At 45.2% G+C, this 19,268-nt stretch overlaps 7 protein-coding genes across 7 annotated transcripts; 5 read left to right on the top strand and 2 right to left on the bottom strand.

Annotated features, from left to right (window-relative positions):
* Positions 1–31: 31 nt before the first annotated feature.
* JR316_0003923 (D-aminoacyl-tRNA deacylase) lies at positions 32–1,081 on the top strand (the record flags this gene model as incomplete). Its single annotated transcript, XM_047889692.1, has 8 exons — positions 32–74; positions 138–200; positions 258–297; positions 447–600; positions 656–734; positions 782–825; positions 881–1,008; positions 1,063–1,081. The coding sequence occupies 8 exons, from the start codon at positions 32–34 to the stop codon at positions 1,079–1,081; spliced, it is 570 nt and encodes a 189-aa protein (XP_047752066.1).
* Positions 1,082–4,376: 3,295 nt separating this feature from the next.
* On the top strand, positions 4,377–5,510 carry JR316_0003922 (uncharacterized protein; the record flags this gene model as incomplete). The annotated part of the gene is made up of 1 exon (XM_047889691.1): positions 4,377–5,510. The coding sequence occupies one exon, from the start codon at positions 4,377–4,379 to the stop codon at positions 5,508–5,510; it is 1,134 nt and encodes a 377-aa protein (XP_047752065.1).
* Positions 5,511–5,707: 197 nt separating this feature from the next.
* On the bottom strand, positions 5,708–6,310 carry JR316_0003921 (Glia maturation factor beta; the record flags this gene model as incomplete). The annotated part of the gene is made up of 4 exons (XM_047889690.1): positions 5,708–5,791; positions 5,852–6,015; positions 6,075–6,249; positions 6,308–6,310. The coding sequence occupies 4 exons, from the start codon at positions 6,308–6,310 to the stop codon at positions 5,708–5,710; spliced, it is 426 nt and encodes a 141-aa protein (XP_047752064.1).
* Positions 6,311–6,613: 303 nt separating this feature from the next.
* On the top strand, positions 6,614–9,298 carry JR316_0003920 (putative membrane protein; the record flags this gene model as incomplete). Its single annotated transcript, XM_047889689.1, has 10 exons — positions 6,614–6,894; positions 6,943–7,307; positions 7,459–7,514; positions 7,565–7,724; positions 7,785–7,848; positions 7,902–8,328; positions 8,380–8,439; positions 8,489–8,552; positions 8,610–8,991; positions 9,052–9,298. The coding sequence occupies 10 exons, from the start codon at positions 6,614–6,616 to the stop codon at positions 9,296–9,298; spliced, it is 2,106 nt and encodes a 701-aa protein (XP_047752063.1).
* A 766-nt stretch (positions 9,299–10,064) lies between these two features.
* On the top strand, positions 10,065–12,781 carry JR316_0003919 (putative membrane protein C14C4.07; the record flags this gene model as incomplete). Its single annotated transcript, XM_047889688.1, has 10 exons — positions 10,065–10,384; positions 10,441–10,793; positions 10,956–11,011; positions 11,064–11,223; positions 11,289–11,352; positions 11,406–11,832; positions 11,893–11,952; positions 12,005–12,068; positions 12,132–12,519; positions 12,583–12,781. The coding sequence occupies 10 exons, from the start codon at positions 10,065–10,067 to the stop codon at positions 12,779–12,781; spliced, it is 2,091 nt and encodes a 696-aa protein (XP_047752062.1).
* Positions 12,782–13,944: 1,163 nt separating this feature from the next.
* Positions 13,945–15,036, bottom strand: JR316_0003918 (uncharacterized protein; the record flags this gene model as incomplete). The annotated part of the gene is made up of 1 exon (XM_047889687.1): positions 13,945–15,036. The coding sequence occupies one exon, from the start codon at positions 15,034–15,036 to the stop codon at positions 13,945–13,947; it is 1,092 nt and encodes a 363-aa protein (XP_047752061.1).
* Positions 15,037–16,695: 1,659 nt separating this feature from the next.
* Positions 16,696–18,743, top strand: JR316_0003917 (uncharacterized protein; the record flags this gene model as incomplete). Its single annotated transcript, XM_047889686.1, has 4 exons — positions 16,696–17,258; positions 17,315–17,988; positions 18,049–18,206; positions 18,267–18,743. The coding sequence occupies 4 exons, from the start codon at positions 16,696–16,698 to the stop codon at positions 18,741–18,743; spliced, it is 1,872 nt and encodes a 623-aa protein (XP_047752060.1).
* Between the last annotated feature and the right edge of the window lie 525 nt (positions 18,744–19,268).

Raw genomic sequence — 19,268 nt, 5'->3', positions numbered from 1 at the left:
GCTTCTAATTTCTTGTAGACTTCGAGAGGATATGCGAGCAATTATTCAATGTGTGTCGGAAGCCTCCGTTACAGGTGCGTTGCCTTTGACTGTCAATGGAAATTCGACTTTGGCACGGCTCAGATTATCCATTACAGTTAATAACGAACTTGTTTCCAAAATATCCAAGGGCCTCATGATACTTGTTGGAATTGGGACAGGTTAGCGAAGTGGTGTATTCCTATCATTTGCCTCCTCAACCTAACTCTCAAGCATAGATGATACTGATACCGATGTCGCGACGTTGTCTAAAAAGATGTTGGTGCTAACTCAATTTGCTCGCTTTCTTCACACATGTTGTACCGACCTTGATCCTCTGACTGGGATCTAGGAATAAACCCTCTTTATATGTTTTCTTTTTCATTGTCAAGTGTCATCGTGACTGACATGAATTTCTTACCTCCTAGACTAACTCTCCGAGTATTTTCCGACCCATCCAACCCACAGAATATGTGGAAAGCTAGCGTAAAAGATATCGATGGCGATATCCTCTGCGTATCGCAGTTCACATTAATGGCCAATACTTCTAAAGGAAATAAACCTGATTTTCATCGAGCGATGGTATGTCGCTAAATTCACCGGTGGTCTGTGAGTACTCAGGAAATACTATTTTTAGGCGACTGAGCCTTCACGGGCGATGTATGCCAAATTTTTAGAATCTCTCAGAACATCCTACAAGGCTGAAAAGATTCAAGGTGAGTTGACTCATCAAATAAATTGAAGGGTCTCACAGGTGCTTTAGATGGGGTGTTCGGTGCGATGATGAGCGTTAGCTTAACGAACGAGGTATGAGGGCTCATAAATTTATCATTTCCTATCCATTTCATGTCTTGATCATCAGGGCCCTGTGACTATAACATTGGATTCTCGCAAATTCGAATACGTTGAGACAGCCGATAGCAGTAAAAAGGGTGAAAAGAAGCTGAAAGCAGCTTCTGAGACCAAAACCGTAGAAACCCCTATCCAAGTGTGAGTAAGGTTTATATCCACATCCTAAATCAATGCCACCTTATTTTTCTCCAGTCCGACAAGCGCATCTTGATGTGAAGTCCCAGAACCCTTTTTCTGTTTACTACGGCTCGGTTAATCAACCTTGTCCAAATCACATCTCTCAAACACTTCTTTCTCTCATCGACCTCTTTTCTTTGAAAAATCTATCCAATGAGATGAAAACGTCGCGACACATATCTTCTTGGCATCACGGAATGTGGTTCCATTTCCCTCTCGCGAAGAAGATGAAGAAGAACGCAAACAAGATGACTTATGACCGTTTGTTCCAACTGGTATCCTGATCAGTGCCTTTTCTATGGATGGTCTCCCTTCTAAACGGTCGAAATGCTACGGAAACTGCCACTATAGCCCATTTACTTCTCACACTTTTCAAATTTGTAGCCGCTTCGGGTGTCTGTACCGTTCATCCGCTGTGGGACAAGTTATTACCTCTATGTGCTGAAATGCTTGCTGGAGGCATTGAGGGAGACGTTAAAATATGATACTTCTATCTACGCCACATCTCGCACTTTACCGTAAGCACATGCTCCTTTTGCACACCAAAGCATTCATTCAATCCCACTGGAGTACAGGCTCTGTGACTCTCGGCGCCAATACATGCCCATCCTGTGTGTACATCTGAAAATAACTTTACACGGGTCTCCGAAAGTCTCGCCAATGTGTGAACATCAAGCAAACATACAGTGCGCATCGTCTGGGTAATTCTGGATGAACAATCCTTCCTTCTTGACTCAACATCGGCAGGATGATCAATTTCTCGTGTCGGAATTGCGAAAACTACGCAGGTGTGAATGCGTTTTCACTTACAGGTACATCCGATGACATTGAATTCATTATTCTTCGAATTTTAAACACTCGTTTCCTGAAGAATATTCTATTTTAACGTCAAGGGATCAAAAACCCGTCGGTCCCGTTGGTCTTCTCAACAGTCAGCTTTGTTCTACTTGTCTTCGATTACGCTCGATTAACATACATCACTTTCCTGCAGTGCTCTCTCAATCAATTGTGTGGAGCAACTTATTCAGACCAAAGTTCATCAGAGTTTTATAAGTTCATTGATCAGTCAGAAGTTGAACGTTGAGCGCGAGCATTGAATCATTAACCCACGTCTGAAGCTGTGACGGTGAGTATTATTATTGAACAAAATGTCAGCAGACCAATTATGGCTGAGAATAAGTACGGCAAGCTTTCTGTATCCCGACCATTTCCTCAAGTCTAAATTTACTGAGCACGTTTTCAATGACCAGTTTCGAAACATCATGTCCACTATCTATTTGCCCTTAGTCTTACTTTGGTGACCCTTTCCCTGCTGTTCCCTATTGACTACCATTGACTTTTTGCGAAAATTTATCCCTTCTATTTAGGGTGCGTGATAGTCTATGTACGTCATATTACTACAAAAAGTACCTCTCCCTGGAAGTGAGTTCACACTGTTGCACTTCATGGTATTTAAAACCCGATTACAGACCGTCACTGACACTTAATTGGTAAATCTACTTGATCCAACTAATATGATTAGACCTTTCATCTCTACTTAGAATTGAGATCTAATCAATGCATTGAGAGCCAACCACTCGGACCGGAGAGTACGATTTTACTGACAGGGGTTGTTAATATTCATAGGTTGCATTGTCGATGTACTCGAATCATTCCTCTTCTCCATTTGTTAGAGAACCTTTATTGCTATCTGGAGGCGTTTTCCGTATTGTACCCTGGTTCTGTTTGAGACATCCCGAACTGCCAGTGGCCTGTGCCCTTGAAAAATGGCAGAGGGTCAAAAATAGGTATAGGGTACGTATTGCGGCAGCCACCGGTGTTACCTCAAGATCGTCGTGGAACAAAAGACTTGTTACTTGAAGTACAGAACCAAAATAATGCATTTGACAATTAGCTAACTTTCCTTATAGTCCGGAATGCGTTGAAGTCGCTACTGAAGTGCCTGTACATAAACATGATGTTAGATTTTCACTAAGTTTCTGTTTAATATCGCACTTGCTAGTCTTCTACTCCATCAGCATTGTCCGGCGCCACCAAAATCTCCATTATATCAATGATGTTTGGAGGCCTAATGGACTTGTTACCCGCTGCCTGCCTTCTTTCTATGTACAATCTATGTATTGGATCTATCCTCAATTTGAAACTTGAGTCTGTAAGTACTCTTCAGATGTCTATAGAATCAGATCGCTGAGCGCTTTTGAAGGATCATTATCTGTGCTTCTATTACATAAACAGTGCTATGGACCAACAATCAATGGTCTGACTAAGTAGCATCACGTAGTCAAATTCAAGTTCGGTGTCTCCCGTCTGCATTATTACGTAGGGAGATGGTTTTGAAGCAACCGGTCCGCAAAGTTCACATTTTGTTGGTTGCTCTCTGTTGCTCTCCACCATTTTCTTTTCTATGGAAAACCTCTTAGTCACTAACGCGACGGCCAGCGATGCAACATGAGACTTCTAGGGAAATGGTTTAACCATTGGGCCAACACTGTATCAATTTATGGGCCCTATTCCTGGTTCATTCTGGCACTGGTGCTACTGGTGTCCGAATCAGCTCGTAGGAAGTCGATGGGTTTATGTTCAAGGGCCATTTGTCGTATACTTTCGCACATATCGACTAGGACTGGCGATCTGGCTGTCTCCGCGGTCTTATTTGTTGATTACTTGTCCTATTCTCCTTCTCGGATTCTCCATGTCATTACCCCACTGAAGGGTCAATAGCGTTGGCCTGGAGACATGTTCTGAGGCACAAATGGTCCAGCATACCTTGCAACCTCTCACGGATTGAAGCGTTTCTTTGCTTCCTCTGACCCTGGCTTGCGACGCTGTTCTAAATCGCGAAGTTTGTGGCCCTACACTCCCAGGACGTCAATCCATAACGCATGTTGTCGAGCGTGTTCGAAGTCACAAGCACCCTCCGCCTCTGCAATCCCGACGCTGATCTGCCTTTCTTATACCTCAAATGCCCACCCTGAGGGGCTGCCGACCATTGACATAATTATGATAACTATTCTGCAACCGCATCAAGTCAAACTCACAGGTTGATATGGTGAGGATGGACGACTTTTCTATACATTTACGAACTTCGTTTCCTTGCTGGATTCTCGTACACCGTTCTTATAAAGTCAGGTCTAGCTGCGCAATGTGGCTCTCACCACTTTTTCTTCTCTTTTTGTTTCTTTCTTTCTTCCAACTCTCGCCGGACGATTTGGCTCTTATTGGTTTCTTAACCCCTAATACACTTCCTTTCCTTACCGTTTGCAATAGAAAAATATCTTATTTCCCCTTCGAATTTGTTGGTGATTAGCTTCATCGTCTGGCATTCTTCTATGCCACCTATCGACCACTTCTCTGGACAATTGTCCTACGTGCGGGATGATGAGAGCGATGACAATTCTGAAAGGAACAGAAATCGCAAAAAGGGCAGCGATGACGATGACCACAAAGGGGACAGCAATGATAATAATCGTAGCAGCAGCAGTGATGATGAAGAAAACGACAACAACAACAACGGCGGATTTGGGGGCGGTGGATTTGGATTTGGCTTTGGTGGAGGCGGAGGTGGAGGTGGAGGCGGGAATGGGAGTAACGGTGGTAGCGGCAATCGCGTCTCATCGAGTTCTGCCACGACTTCAACTAAAGACCATTCGTCAACTGCCGATAACACACCTACAGACACGATCAGTGTCTCTTCCACCACCGCGACCGTGGTTATAACTAGGGATTCATTTACCACTCCGTTTCTTCCGACCTCTACGACCTCAAGTCTAGCTGCAGTCCCCACCTCCCCTCCCGACAATGCTATAGCGACACCTTCGTCGAACTTAACTCAAGGTGCTAACCATGGCCTTTCACTGGGCTCCATCGTTGCTATTATCCTGGGAATTCTTTTCTGCATCACAATTTCTGGAGTTATCTTCGTCATTACAAGACCAAAATTTGGAAGTCTTGCCAGATTATGGAAGAATTCCAACGGCCCACGAAATATTTTCTCATCTAACCAGGGATCCTTCGAGCCGAAACAACAGCGAAGCAGCAGTAACTTATACAGGCGCTATAACCCGTCACCACGGCCCTTTAGTCGAACCTTCTTTGATTTACAGGCTTTTAGATTTGGTTCTCCTGGAAATCCCATAGACCAAAATGCTGTGATGCAAAATTCATCCAGAAATCCTGTCACTATCAACGTCGAGCCTCCTGCAGAACGGTATAACGACTTACAAATTCATCAAATATACAGCACTCATATGGCGCCGCCTTCAGCTATGATGAAGCCCAACGTCGCTAGATCCATTTCGTCGAAATCCAGCAAGCAGCAAACATTCTCATCGCTCAGCAGCCGTATGATATCGATGGTCGATACGTTTTCTGATTCTGGTGTTGGTAGTGGTCGAGGTTCTTTTCAGACATACGATTGGAAACCGCCGCGGCACGATCCTGCGTCTGAACTTGGAAGGGCTTAGATTTGTTGAAGAGGAAAGTCGTTTATTTATTCTGAAGTTTCAGAGCCGAGCAAGGTTCTGCTTCTTTATCCTTCAATCCTTTGAATCGAGTGTACGAAGTAGATACAACCACTCATCCACCAACTATTTCCTCTAATCAGTGAATTGTAATTATATACCCAAACAAAATCTGTACAAATACATAACGTTTCGAAGAATTATGCGAGTAATTTGGCATCGATAACTTCCTTTGTGAGCCCTTCAGGACCATCGCGTACCTCAATAACTTTACTGACATCGGCCTACGCAACGCATGTAGATTAGCTCGCGGCACAAAGACGTCAGTCACGAATGATTCTCACTGTATTCTGGAAGTTGAGAAGAGCGCTTGCATGAAGAGTCAGCATGCCCGTCTCGCTGGATGATGGGGACCAATTAATCAGAACCAGCGGGAAGGATGTTCGGCCATCCTTGTGCTTCAGTTCATAGGACAATACCACATAGCGTGGTGAGTTCTCTGGTAATTCTGTACGATGATATAGTCAGCGACAGTGTCACCTCGCGAGTGTTAAGTTCACTACTCACCTTCAGCCAATTCTTCGATGGTTACGTCGTCGAATTGTTCAACCTCTTCCATGACCAGCTTGGCTTTGTTGATCTTGATGACGATCGCAGCGCTTCCCTGGCTCCGGCGCTTGAAGCGAAATTTACGAAGGGAGTCCTTGACTTCTTGGGGTATATCGACCAGTACAGTTCCGCTCTTTATTTTGCATTAATAAATTAAAGGAAACCGTTAAATGAGATTGCTGCGAACTGACCATTGTGGTTGAAGATACAAATAGGAGATGAGATAACGTCAGGTTCGAGGTCGCTTAATCAGACAGTTATCCGATTTAGATTGGACACGCCAATGTAACGTACATGACCTGACCTAGTATTTCAGAATTTCCATGTGGCAAACCGGCAGTTCTACGCTATAAATGAGTAATCTCACCGGCTTCACTATTTTATAAACCATGCTTGCCTTCTGGACCAGGTCCCATTAGATTGTTAGAGGCGCCTTTCGTCTACGACCATCACCCTCCAGCCTTCATCCGACACGCGACAAACCGTAGCAATCAGCTATGCCCACCCAAAGTGACGTCGCTGGTAGCCCACAGCGACCGCAGCAATCCAGGACCGTGACCTCGACATCTCAACCATATGTACCGCAGCCGGAGAGCCTCATTCTTCCAGACGGTGCAATAGGAGAAGAGGCCGCTGAGTTGTTGGGAGAGTTTGTTCACCCCCACCACATCCCAGAAGAGACATTGGTTGGCTCCGACGATCCCATGGAAGACGGGTCAGACGATGAACTGGACAAAAGGTCGAGGCTGCCATGGTGGAAGAGACCATCTCCGTGGTGGTAATTGTGCGGTTACATTTTTTGTGAATGCATTCTCATTTCTGCTAGGTTGCTTGGTGTGCTACCGTTTACAGCTATCGCGATGTCTGCAACGATAGCCCCTCGCATTGAAATATACACCATTCTTGCATGCAGTGTTCATAAACCTGATATCTTCCGTCAAGCATATCCCGAACGCTGGGCCCCTAACAATTCTACCTTTCCATCCGTCATATCTGAATCGCCTTATCAACCCAATGACATACATGCATATGATGCCCACCCTGCTTTACCGCTTGTCAACCCGGTATATCATCCAGCTTCTCCAAACTCTGATGTCATCCACTGGAGCAACAACTCTGACGGAACTCCAAATCGTAACCTATGCGCTTCAGATCCTACAGTATTGGCCGCCGTTGCAAAGTTAACTGCAGGTAGGTGCATGCTTTTATTCTTGCTATCTCGAGGGCATGCCTTATGTTCTAGAGGCCACGCTACTACCATATCTGTGGTAGTCCCACACTACCTAATAATACTTTGTCGCATTGCGGAGAATTTGAAACGATTACTCATGTTCTCACACAGTTATAACGGCTACGATGGGCATTCTCAGTCTGCTTACCACTGGGTGGTGGGGTGCTGTAAGTCTGCTTACAGGTTTTGGTGGCGTCATTAAATCTAATGTCTTCAGTTCTCTGACCGTCATGGCCGAACTCGCGTCATGGGCATATCCATTTTGGCTCTTCTTATCACGGATTTCAACTTTATTTTAGTGGCCAAATTTTACCAACATCTACCTGGGGGGTACTGGTTCCTTGTTGTAGGCCCAGCCCTAGAAGGTTTATTTGGTGGTATGTTAGATGTCGAACTTCAACCTGTATACAACCCTTTAATCGATCATGATGTCCTAGGAATGGCGACCGGCATTGCTGCCATGCATGGATACATGGCTGATACGACGGCTGAAAATACAAGGTTGTTTTCCTCATGGGAATGTCAGATGTCCTTTCGCTGACGAAATAATCAAGGTCACGAATGTTTTCTCTCAGTCTAGGACTTCTCTTCAGCGGCATGGCTATTGGACCAACTTTAGGAAGCTTGTTGATTCGCTTCACGGGCGAAACACTCTCCGTGTTTTATCTGGCAACTGCAGTTCACCTTGCCTACACGGTAATGGTGTGGACTGTATTGCCTGAACCATTGACAAAAGAGCAAATGCAGAATGCCAAGGACAGATATAATGCAGAGCTGTCAAACGCTGCTAGCGGCCGTGAACAGTTGCGTCCATCCACTCGACTTCTCGTCGAGTTCAGTCGTATCTTTACTTTCTTGGTTCCTTTGGCCATTTTCTTACCAAAGTACGGTGGAGCTACAACAAATCCACTCAAGACTCCTGGGAAGGATTACAACCTTGCTTTGATGGCCATTGCATACGGCTTTACAATCTCTGTTATGGTATATCAATTGTCAATGTGTGAATATCTTCAAAGTCTGAACGCGTTCTAGGGATCATACACGTACAAATTTCAGTATGCAGCGTCCACTTTTGGCTGGAGCACTGAAACAGTATGTTTTGGTATACATAATCTGTACCGCTAACTCATGGTTTTTGCAGATTGGATACTGGGTGAGCCTATCTGGTGCCACTCGAGCGATCTTCATGGCCATTATTTTACCTCGTCGGTCTTGTCATCTTTCCTTTTTGAAAAATTCTGATTTGGAACACGATTTTCTAGTTCTTATCAAAATATTCAAACCGAAACCGATAACCCTTATTCTACCAGCTACGCCTTCCGAAGCCACTCCGCTTCTTGATTCGAGAAGTGGTTCACGGTCATCTTCAACGATTCGACGACCCGGTATAATCAAGAAAGAAATTCACTCCCCTGCATTCGATTTGGGCCTTGCTCGCGGTTCGTTATTGATAGAAATCGTCGCCTATTTCGCCATGGGTATCACAACAGCACCGATTCCGTTCTTGGTCCTTAGCATATTTGGTTCTCTAGGTTCAGGATTTAGTCCTGCAACCCAAAGTGTCATGTTGTCTTTATACTCTAGAAGGGGAGGTACCGAATTTGGAAGACTGTTTGGAGCCCTTAGTGTGATTCAGGCTTTATGGTGTGTGCCTCTAATCCATAGAATATGCCACTTGTATTAAACCATAACCTCGAAATCTAGTTCCCAAGTCATTGGGCCGACCCTCTATGGCTTTGTGTTTATCAAAACTGTCACATTTTTCCCCGCTGCCATATTCTATCTCACGACATTCAGTGTTACTATTTCTTTCATCTTGCTTGCCCTAGTTCGTGTTCCGAAAGAAAGCGAATATCGACGGGAAAGCATCGCCGACCTAGAAGAACCGACTATTAATCCCCAGCCGCAGGTACACCATCATGAGGAGACCTTGGTGGATACTCGGACTTGATGTCAGTGTCCAGAACAATTTGTAACATCTATATTGGTTATTCTTTTGATTATCGTACTTTTTTCGCACTCAATATCCACTACAATTCGCAGTCTATGTTTGGCGTTTGCCTTTCCATAATGAATCCTACCGTTACTTGTTATCAGGGTAATTGGCGCAGATGCAGTACCTTAAATGACGTTTCTTTAGACGCTCGTTCTCTGGAGTTGGCGCTAATTTTCGCAAAAATAGGCCGCCGTAGACGATATATGGTTAAAGGAGGGATCAGCTGCCTGTGGAGTGAGATGAAGATGAAAAGGTTGACTAATCAATCACTTGTCAATGTTGTCCGAAGTTGTCCCTGAGAGTCGCTCTTCCACACGCCTTGTATGACTTTCTAGGGGCCTACACACATTATACTGGGCACCAAAGGTATGAACCTCTGGTCAAGCCTTCGAATAATACTGACGGATCACTACAGGCTTCAATTTCGCTTCCGACTATGCGGAGTAAGTGATTGGCATTCGATGAACAGCGGCTGTTGACCAACGGTCGGCGTATAAATAGTCGGGGTCCCTGATAACGAATCAATCAGTGTTAAAGTTGTATAATGAGATTCTTGTCCTCGTTCTAACATAGACAGTGACATGTAGAACGGCATGCAGCGCAGCCGCTCCTCATTATTCATCACTTCCATCCGACAACCGTGGACGCCCTGGTTCGTGCTTAACTCTCTTGCAAACTTCCTCCTCCAAGAGACAACGTTCAAAGGCTTCGGAGTTGGCCAATGGCCATGGCGTCGAATGGACAAACAAGCTCTCACGATTCATCACCTAGTCACCCAAGACATGCACCATCCAGAAAATCAACCAAAAACTCAACGATATCGTTCATGCAGCAGCCAGAAAGCTTGATTTTGCCGGATGGTGCGATAGGGGCCGATGCTGCTGAGCTACTGGAGGAGTTTGTTCATCCGCATCATCCTGGCCGAGCCTACCTGACGGAGACAACACTGGTGGAATCTGACACCTCTGCTGGAGATGAATCCGACAATAACTCAAGGAAGGAGGTCAAGTCTCCGTGGTGGAAGAAGCCTTCTCCTTGGTGGTACGTTCATGGTTCAATGATTCTAGGACGCCATTGATCTGTTATTGCTCTCGTAGGTTGCTCATGTTAATGCCCTTTACCGCTATTGCCACCTCCGCTACCATAGCACCTCGTATTGAAATGTACACCATTTTAGCTTGCAAGACCCATCGTCCGGATATTTTTCGGGAAGTATATCCAGACTATGATATGCAAGGCCTTGCATCAGCCCTCTCCAGATCTTCTGACCAAGTTGGGCCAACTTATGCATCCAACTCTTCGAGTGTACTATCGGCACTCAGCGAGGTCTCTTTTTTGTCCACGGATACTTGGACGGATGGTATTGAAAACATGTCGAGAAGACCAATCAAAAAGAACAAATGTGCGGCTGATCCTACAGTCGCTGCTGCTGTTGCAAAGCTGACAGCAGGTGAGTTTGCATCTTGATTATTGCCAAGTGTTTGCAAACACAGATTAACATCTGTGTTAATTGAATGCCTCCGCATTCAATTTCCCCATTCAATGCTATTAATAATCTCTTCCCGACCTTTTGTATTGCCATCGTCATGCTGACATTTCAATGATCTTACAGTAATTTCTACCTGGATGGGCACCCTGAGTATTCTAACAACAGGCTGGTGGGGTGCTGTAAGTTGATTTTATCTCTATATTGATATACTTGTAATCATCATCGTTCCAGTTCTCTGACCGTTATGGACGAACCCGAGTCATGGGGATATTCATCCTCTCGCTCCTATTTGCGGACTTAATGTTTATTATGGTAGCAAAAATATCACACCGCCTTCCAGGGGGATACTGGTTTCTAGTAATTGGACCCTCTTTAGAGGGCCTACTTGGAGGTGAGCAGCATTGCTCATCCTAGAAAAGAAATCGTGCTTAATCTTGTCATTGTGAATAATTAAAGGCTCAGCCACTGCTATGGCTGCTAGTCACGGGTATCTGGCGGATAGCACGACTGAAACTACCAGGTAATGATATTCTGTTTGCAGAACTATCTTCGTTAATCACAGGGCGAAAAAAGAACAAGAGTCTTCTCATTATATTTGGGATTCCACTTCACCGGCATGTCACTGGGATCCGCAATTGGTAGCTTGTTAATTCGGTATACCGGCCACATATTATCTGTTTTCTACCTTGCCACAATTCTACACCTCATTTACACCATTCTGGTGTGGACGGTCGTCCCAGAGTCGTTGACTCAGGAGCAGATGGACGAGGCCAAGGAAAATTACGCCGACGAGCTTCTAGAGTCTTCCAACAATCACAACAGAAACCCCGCCTCCATAAGAATCATTCCCTATATCAAACGGCTGTTCTCCTTCTTGAGCCCATTGGCCGTGTTTAAGCCCACAGTTACCAAACCTGGTCAAAATCCTCTTGCGAAGCCAAAGAAGGACTATAACCTGGCGTTGGTTGCCATTGCTTATGGAGCTACTATCTCCCTCATGGTACGTTGTTAGTCAGCCGTATGTGTTCTTGGAAATGACAGTTCAATCGCCGTCTAACAGGGTTCGAACTCATACAAATATCAATATGCAGAGTCGACGTTTGGGTGGAAGACGACGACAGTTGGTGTCTTTTTAGATCTTCTTATAGCCATTCTAATGGCCAAAAACATAGGTTGGGTATTGGGTCAGCTTGACCGGGGTCACACGAGCACTTTTCTTGACAGTTGTTCTACCAGGTCCGTGTTCCTAGATGCTCTGCGAAGTAAGAGATGATGTTGACCTCTTACTCTTTTGTTTAGTCATTATTAAAATTCTCAAACCTGAACCAGCGCAGATTAGGCTGCCAGCAGATCCCAACGAAACAACACCTCTCATCAGAGGAGCGTCAAATGGGAAACGCACGCGGCGCTCAATATCATCCAGCCGTGTAATGAGGCACAGGGAGGTACACTCTCCCGCTTTTGATCTAGGCTTAGCACGAGCGTCTCTGGCAGTAGAGATTGTTGGCTACGCCATGATGGGTCTTGCACCAGTAGGGTGGATGTTTATGCTATTTGGAGTGGTGGGCTCCTTTGGTACCGGATTCAGTCCCGCCGTGCAAAGTGTCATCCTATCTCTGTATGCGAGCAGAGGTGGCACGGAGATAGGCAGGCTATACGGGGCCCTCAGCGTTATACAGGCATTATGGTAAATTCACTTGTTTATTCTTCAATTTGGTGGTTCGTCTGACTGTTCTCAATCTGCATCTAGCTCTCAGATTGTCGGGCCATCTGTATATGCGTTCGCGTTTGTCAAGACTTTTGGCATATTTCCACCCGCGATATTTTTTATCAGCGCATTCTGTGTCACGACTTCGTTTGTAATGCTCAGTTTTGTGAGAATTCCAAAGGAAGAAGGCTTGCAACCGTTTGCATCGGTAACGGAATCAGGGGCCACCTCTGAGCTCTGAGGTATATGAAGGCGGACAATTTGGCACTCTTCATATGCTTTGTACTATATTTTTACCCATTTCACTGCTTGTATCATGTATTTTCAGTTTACAGAGCCGATACAGGAAATATGAAGTTCAAAATACGCAGTGCCAAGAACACGCGTTCCTGCGCGTACTCATTTAAGCCCGATCACGTGTCGTCATAAGCCCCTGAAGCGAAGAGGTTGGGGATGTTACGAGGTTCAGATAGAGTCGGGAAAGTTTGTGAACCTGGTGAATATTCCAACTACATAGTGTATCTTGAGTCGAATCAAACTCTTGGCCTGCACTCAGTTATCACATCATCAGCAGTCGTAAGTCGACGTAGAATCAGTGACGGTCGCTATAGGTAACCAAAAGATAGCATCTGTCTCACTTGGCCTGATCATGATAGACCCAATCCCAATTCCCGACGCACTTGCCGTATCCCATGATCGAGCGGGTACTTCAACCGTCTCTCTATGTAGACGGTTCAAGTGGCCGCCCGACGTTTCAAAACCTATAGAATGCAGACCTATACTCGACTGAATCTATTTGACAGGGATATTGACATATCTCCCAATACCTTCGACCTTTAGCAACCAGGGTACAATATGACAGCAGAAACAAGCATACCCTCTTTCTAACGGCAGGAATTTACGAAAACCATAGAATGGCCGATGGGATCGTTGGTTTTATTTCTGATATACACAACACTCCGAGTCGTTGAAATCGGTATGATACATAATGAACATAGTCCCATATAATAGTTCCTTTTCCACGAAAAGAGACGATAGAATACAAGTTTACAGCATGGATCCTCGAAACGGGCAAAATTTATTCCGATTTCACTGGATGCCACGCATACAAAGTGAAGAAAAGTGAATTATACAAAAAAAAACCATTATAATAAATGGTGTAGGTTTGCTCCCAAGCTACCAAAAGCAAATGAATCTAAAGGTCAAAGGTCACGAAGAAGAGAAGTCTAATGAAAAAGAATAAAGGTCTTCCGGAGGTGCCTTCAAAGGGTATTGAAAAGTGGTAAATTTTGAAAGATCTATCCGTGTAAAAAACGCCGTGAGTATGTGTCAGACAGAAAAACAAGTTGGATGCTTACTCGAATAACGGATAAGGTAGGTATTTAGCTTCGACATACCAGGTCATCAAGACCAGCCAACGCTGCTAACTCTGCTGCTCCTTCGTTCCGCACTCTGAGTCGCTGCTTGTGCCATTGTCGGTCGTTGCGACAAACCTCCACCACGATTTAGACATTCATTGGGCACCATACCCTGCTCTCCTGTGCTGTTCATGCATAATGACCATCCGTCGTCATACTCTGCCAAGACCCGTAGTCTCTCCCCTACAGCAATTGAGAGCTCATCAGGAAGCCGGGTGATGAAGGAAGAAGACACTACGGCGCTGAAAGGTGACGGGGCTGACTTTGCACCTGGAGAATAGACAGCTAGAGTTGGGGGTAATGTGCTTGTTGCTGATACGATGTTGGCTGAAATGCTGCTGTTACTATCACTGTTGTATGAAGTGGGTGGCACGGAGACGCTAGCAGCCGGAATGCTGATAGACAATCCAGAGGTCCTTGATGGGACTTGACGAGTTTCTGTTGCGGGGTACGCTGACTCTACAGGTTCAAATGGATAGGTTGCCGATGATATACCGACGGGTTTGTTAAGTGCCTTCGACTGCGTCCACAAAGGTCTGAGCTTCATACGAGTACGTCTTGATTTTGAACGCATTAAATAGAGGATACCCCCGACGAAGGAAATTATAACCACAATAACGATGGCCGCAATGGCCCCGCCGGGTAGTTCATTAGTCGAAGATGATAGTGAGCCAACAGCACTTGGAGTGGAACTGTTAGTCCCGCTTAACGTCCCCGAAGACGACACCGTCGACGAAGCAGGAGATAATGATGAACTTGATGATCCCGTCGACGTCACAAGGGAAGTCTGAGAAATGCTGCTGCTGCTGCTCGTGGAACTCGTAGATTGTGCAGTGGAGCTTGATGAAGTGCTTGATGAAGTTGGTTTAACAATTGTAGAGATGGAGGTTGAAGAGACAGAGGTAGACGTCGAGTCTCGTATAGTTTGAATAATGGTAAGAGTAATAGGCGTTGTCAAGATAAAACTGGCAGTCGAAGTTTCACTCTCTTCTCCAATAGCTTTGGTTGCTGTCGCTTGGCGTCTCCAGAGTTGAGCACGCTCAGCGTGTGGGAGACGTCGATGATACCTGGGATGCATCTGCCGTGAACACTAGTCGAAGCCCGCCTCGAAATCAAGAACAAAAGTCCTGGGCATAAAAGAAAGGTGGAAAAAAGAGTGACCTGTGAGCTATAAAGTCATAATCCAAATAATGATAGAAGAAGTTAAAGAAAGAGATAGGGTGTGTTCGCCGTTGGTTGCAATCAAAAGAGCCATTGTGACCAGGGCCATTATAGGCACGGGACCTGGCCAATTCGGTGGCCCCATAATTGCTCCATCATTCATTTTCCCCTTCTGTCATTAGCGTCCATCATATCCGAGTTTACAGTTTGCGGAGACCTGGCTTCACCCTTGGTTACTGATACTACTTGATGTTATGTAGCCAAAGTTTCTCCAGAATGCGAAGGCTCGACATATAGTGCAGCGTTCAAGATGTCACTTCAAGTTGTTCCCAACTTTTCAAGTTGATCTCATGAATCAACACAGGTACGAGACATGATGCAGATGAGCTATATTCTGAGTTAATATGCCATTGGAAATCCCACAGCTTCTACAAAACCTGAATCTCGCTTATTCAGTCATTGGGCCTGCCACTGGCCTCCACTAGCCAGTTGAAGCTTCCCATGTTGTCTCCTGAGAATGGCAAAGTATGGGCCGGCATGTCTTTCAAGCTGTACCCCAGTAGTAACCCTACATCATCTCATCGGTACCAAGCCTCTGGTACGCGCAATCGAAATTTTGGTGTGGCCCTCCATTAACACTGCACAGTCTTCGGGGCTATTTTCCAAGCGGGTTCAGTATGTGAGCCCAATTCAACAGAATTCAACTCGTATCTATCTGTGCACAAGAACAAACCTCGTGTGTGGTTGAGCCAAGTGAGTTATGTATAATTAACTGGATATAATTGTCTCTCTGATCGGTTTCGACGGGTCGCCATGCGTTATACAAAATGAACAGTAGTCACTCGATACCGACGCCGAGTTCAGACGTCCAGATCATGTCAACTTGCAGTTAAACACCTCCGAGGTGTAACACAATGCATTCACCTTACGGAGTTTAAATATATCAGGACACCTTCATAGTAAGTCGGTTTCAGCAGCTCCTAATGTTCCTCGGAATGGATTTGTTGCACTGGCCACATTCGTTGAAGAAAGTCCTGGGCTCGTTCCGATTCTATTGGAGATGTCATTTCAGACTCATAGGACCATGACAACGCTAAATCAACGTTGCCCTCCCGCCGCGGGACCTCTTTAGGAAGTGAGTAGCTTATCTCTGCAAACGGGGTCGGCCACAGTGGTGAATTCCTCCAGACAGTTCTTCACCGTTGAAGTTCCCATATGTCCAGCCTACGCCACTCAGACGTCTATCAGTATCATTTGCCGTTGGCGCGACTATTCCACATTTGGCTTTGTTAGATTCATGACCAAAAGGAGCATTTACCATCCATACTCATGTAGAAGGCGCTTATCCAAGCTGTGCTCAACACCATAATGGCAAACAATAGTCAGACTCAGGCCTCACGTTAATGTGGTGGCCCGTGGCACGTTCTGTTTAATGGCTTTGAACGATTATTTAAAGTGGCCTCTGGTATCTTTCAGGCGCTCTCGTCGTACCCTCTTCCCTTTCCTTTTACCCATCGTTTCCTTTCTATCATATTGGCTGCTCACAGTTCATTACTGCTTGGACACTCATCTAGTTATGGAACAGTCGAATTCTGTTCTAATTTTCCTCAAGAATGAATTTAAGGAAATTTCAGCTGAACTGAAACATCGTATGTTCAAAAACGATGCTTGGGCTGATTCACTTTTAGCAAACAGCCCTTTCCCGAAAGATGACATCCAACGCTTTCTCCATGATAGTCCCCTATACGACGGCGAGAACAAGAGATGGAAACATCTGAAAAGAAACGTCATTAACGAACACCACCTTACGGGTCCGTTGTCCGAGATAATCAGGGCGATTATTTACTTTGGGGGTTTGGCTGAGACTCGCGACGTTCGATTTGAGAAAGAAATCGACGGCCTGCAATTGCGGAATCGTGTTCGGGAAGAAGATATTGGAGAGACGGACCAACTGAGGGTGCTACCAGATATCACGATCTGTGGTTTTGGGGCCAGCTTCTCGTCTGCTGCCCATGTTTCCAAGTATAATGTGGCAGTGGACCTCTCGATATACACAAACTGTGTTACTCCAATCCATGTCAAGCCAAACAGCTACGTTGTTCATACCAGCGAAAGGATTCAAATGGCACTTTATGCTAGGTATGGTCTTCATCATCGTTGCATCGGCGGACCCTCCTGACTGTGTGTATACACAGGCAATGCTTCAAGGTGCAACAAAATAGAAATTTTGTTTATTCTCTTTTCTTAACGGAGGAGTCGGCACAACTCTTCCTGTTTGACCGCAGTGGCTGTTGGTATTCACGTCAAATTGACATCCACAAAGAGGCCATAGAATTTGTTTGTCTCGTTCTGGCCATTAGTTCCAAGGACGAGGCGCAAATCGGGATCGATCCCTGCATAAGCTGGTCAGAGGATAAAAGTCAAGGTTACATAAAACTTGATAAACAATGTGAAGATACGCAAATTTACGAAATCTTGAATAACCAACCCCGTTGGCGACATAACGGCTTAATAGGAAACGGGACCTGCTGCTGGCTTGCTCGGGACCCAGAGGGAAAACTAGTAGTCGTCAAGGACAGCTGGATTCCGGTCCCCACAGGGAATCGCGTTGCAGAAGCTCACGTTTTGGATTCTCTGAAAAGTGCTGGCTTGGCTCAAGGAATCAGCAAGATAAGGGAATTTAACTTGCGAGAGTCCTACCCGGCCTCATTCATCAAGGCAGTGATAGATGGCATGAGCCGAGGACCATGCGGCATCGAGTATCAAGCGAAAAGACATTCCAGAATAATTGTCGAATACGCTGGGGTACCCCTTTCTGATATTGAGGACGCGAAAAGTGTGCTCATCGCTATGCGTAGTGCTATTGCGGGTGAGTCAGATTCCTCGTTAACACTTGCTTCAAAACTGACTTCCTTATTTTTGTGACTAGCCCACCAACAGTTATGGAATTATCGAGTCCTCCATCGTGATATTTCTATAAGCAACATTTTATTGGACAACAACGGGCAGGGTACTCTTATCGACTTCAGCGAGGCAATCTGGCTCGAAAACGAAAACTTGGTTCCCGACTTTGCTAACCACAATACGGTACGTATTTCATATAGAATCATCAACGATGTAGTTCCCCAACTAAAATCTCATTTTTAGGGAACGAGGCCGTTCCAATCGACCATTGTTCTTCGATCTCTCAATGATCGCACCCAAAGGACTACTCATGACTACTTCGATGACCTGGAGTCATTCTTTCATGTACTGTGCTACATTGCGCTAAGGAACGAGTGTGCAAAGGAAAAACCAATCTCTGTACACGCGTCGCCTATCTTCATCAGACCTTGGAACGAGGAGACACCTTCCCTCGAGGCCATTTCTAAGGAGGCACTGTTCCGCGATGATAATATTTGGAAGCAGCTCAATGCCTCTGCACCCTTTGGTGGGGTATTTGGGACTTTACTCTCGCGGTACAGAGAGCATCTGAAGCCGATGGTTTTACAAAGGCTGGATGCAGCTGAAAGCATTGATGATCCAGACACTCAAAGGCCCACCTACAAAGAGCTGAGACAACACTCCAACATTCAATATCCTATGGTGCTGGCGCTATTTGACGATGCAATTAAGGCCCTCTAAGAACAAAGAAATGGCTGCACCGCCGCGGTGGAACATTGGAGGTGGCATTTGTAATGCTGTAATATTTTTGCCCTGACAATACGTGTACGTACACTACACTCTCCTTCGTTGATTATACCTTCGACTGGAGCTTGTACCATACGTAAATGGGCTTACTGCTTTTGAAAACTTTAACTACACGCAATCATGATGTAAATAGTATATTCTTTCATTCAATTTTAGAAATTGAATACCACTATAGTGACCTTCCTGACTCAGAGAACCCCCGAATACTAAGCTATCTTGAGTCACGTCTCCATGTCTCCATACCGTACAGAAAGATTGTGTAATAAATAGATGTTGGCTAGTTTTACTTCATTTGAACTTCAGGCGATAACCAGTCAGAAAAAAATGTTTCCAATGGCCACGCGCGTAACGCGTATTAGCCCCTAACTCGTTATTAAACGCGGTCACATGCTCGCGCTCGCTACTGCCACGGCATTTACCGGAAATACTGTCAGTCAGCTATTTTTTATGAACTTTTCT

Source organism: Psilocybe cubensis, chromosome 3 (genome assembly GCF_017499595.1).
Source record: "Psilocybe cubensis strain MGC-MH-2018 chromosome 3, whole genome shotgun sequence".
Classification (NCBI taxonomy): domain Eukaryota; kingdom Fungi; phylum Basidiomycota; class Agaricomycetes; order Agaricales; family Agrocybaceae; genus Psilocybe; species Psilocybe cubensis.
Note: the sequence above shows the minus strand (reverse complement) of the source record. Positions and strands in the feature narration are given on the sequence as shown.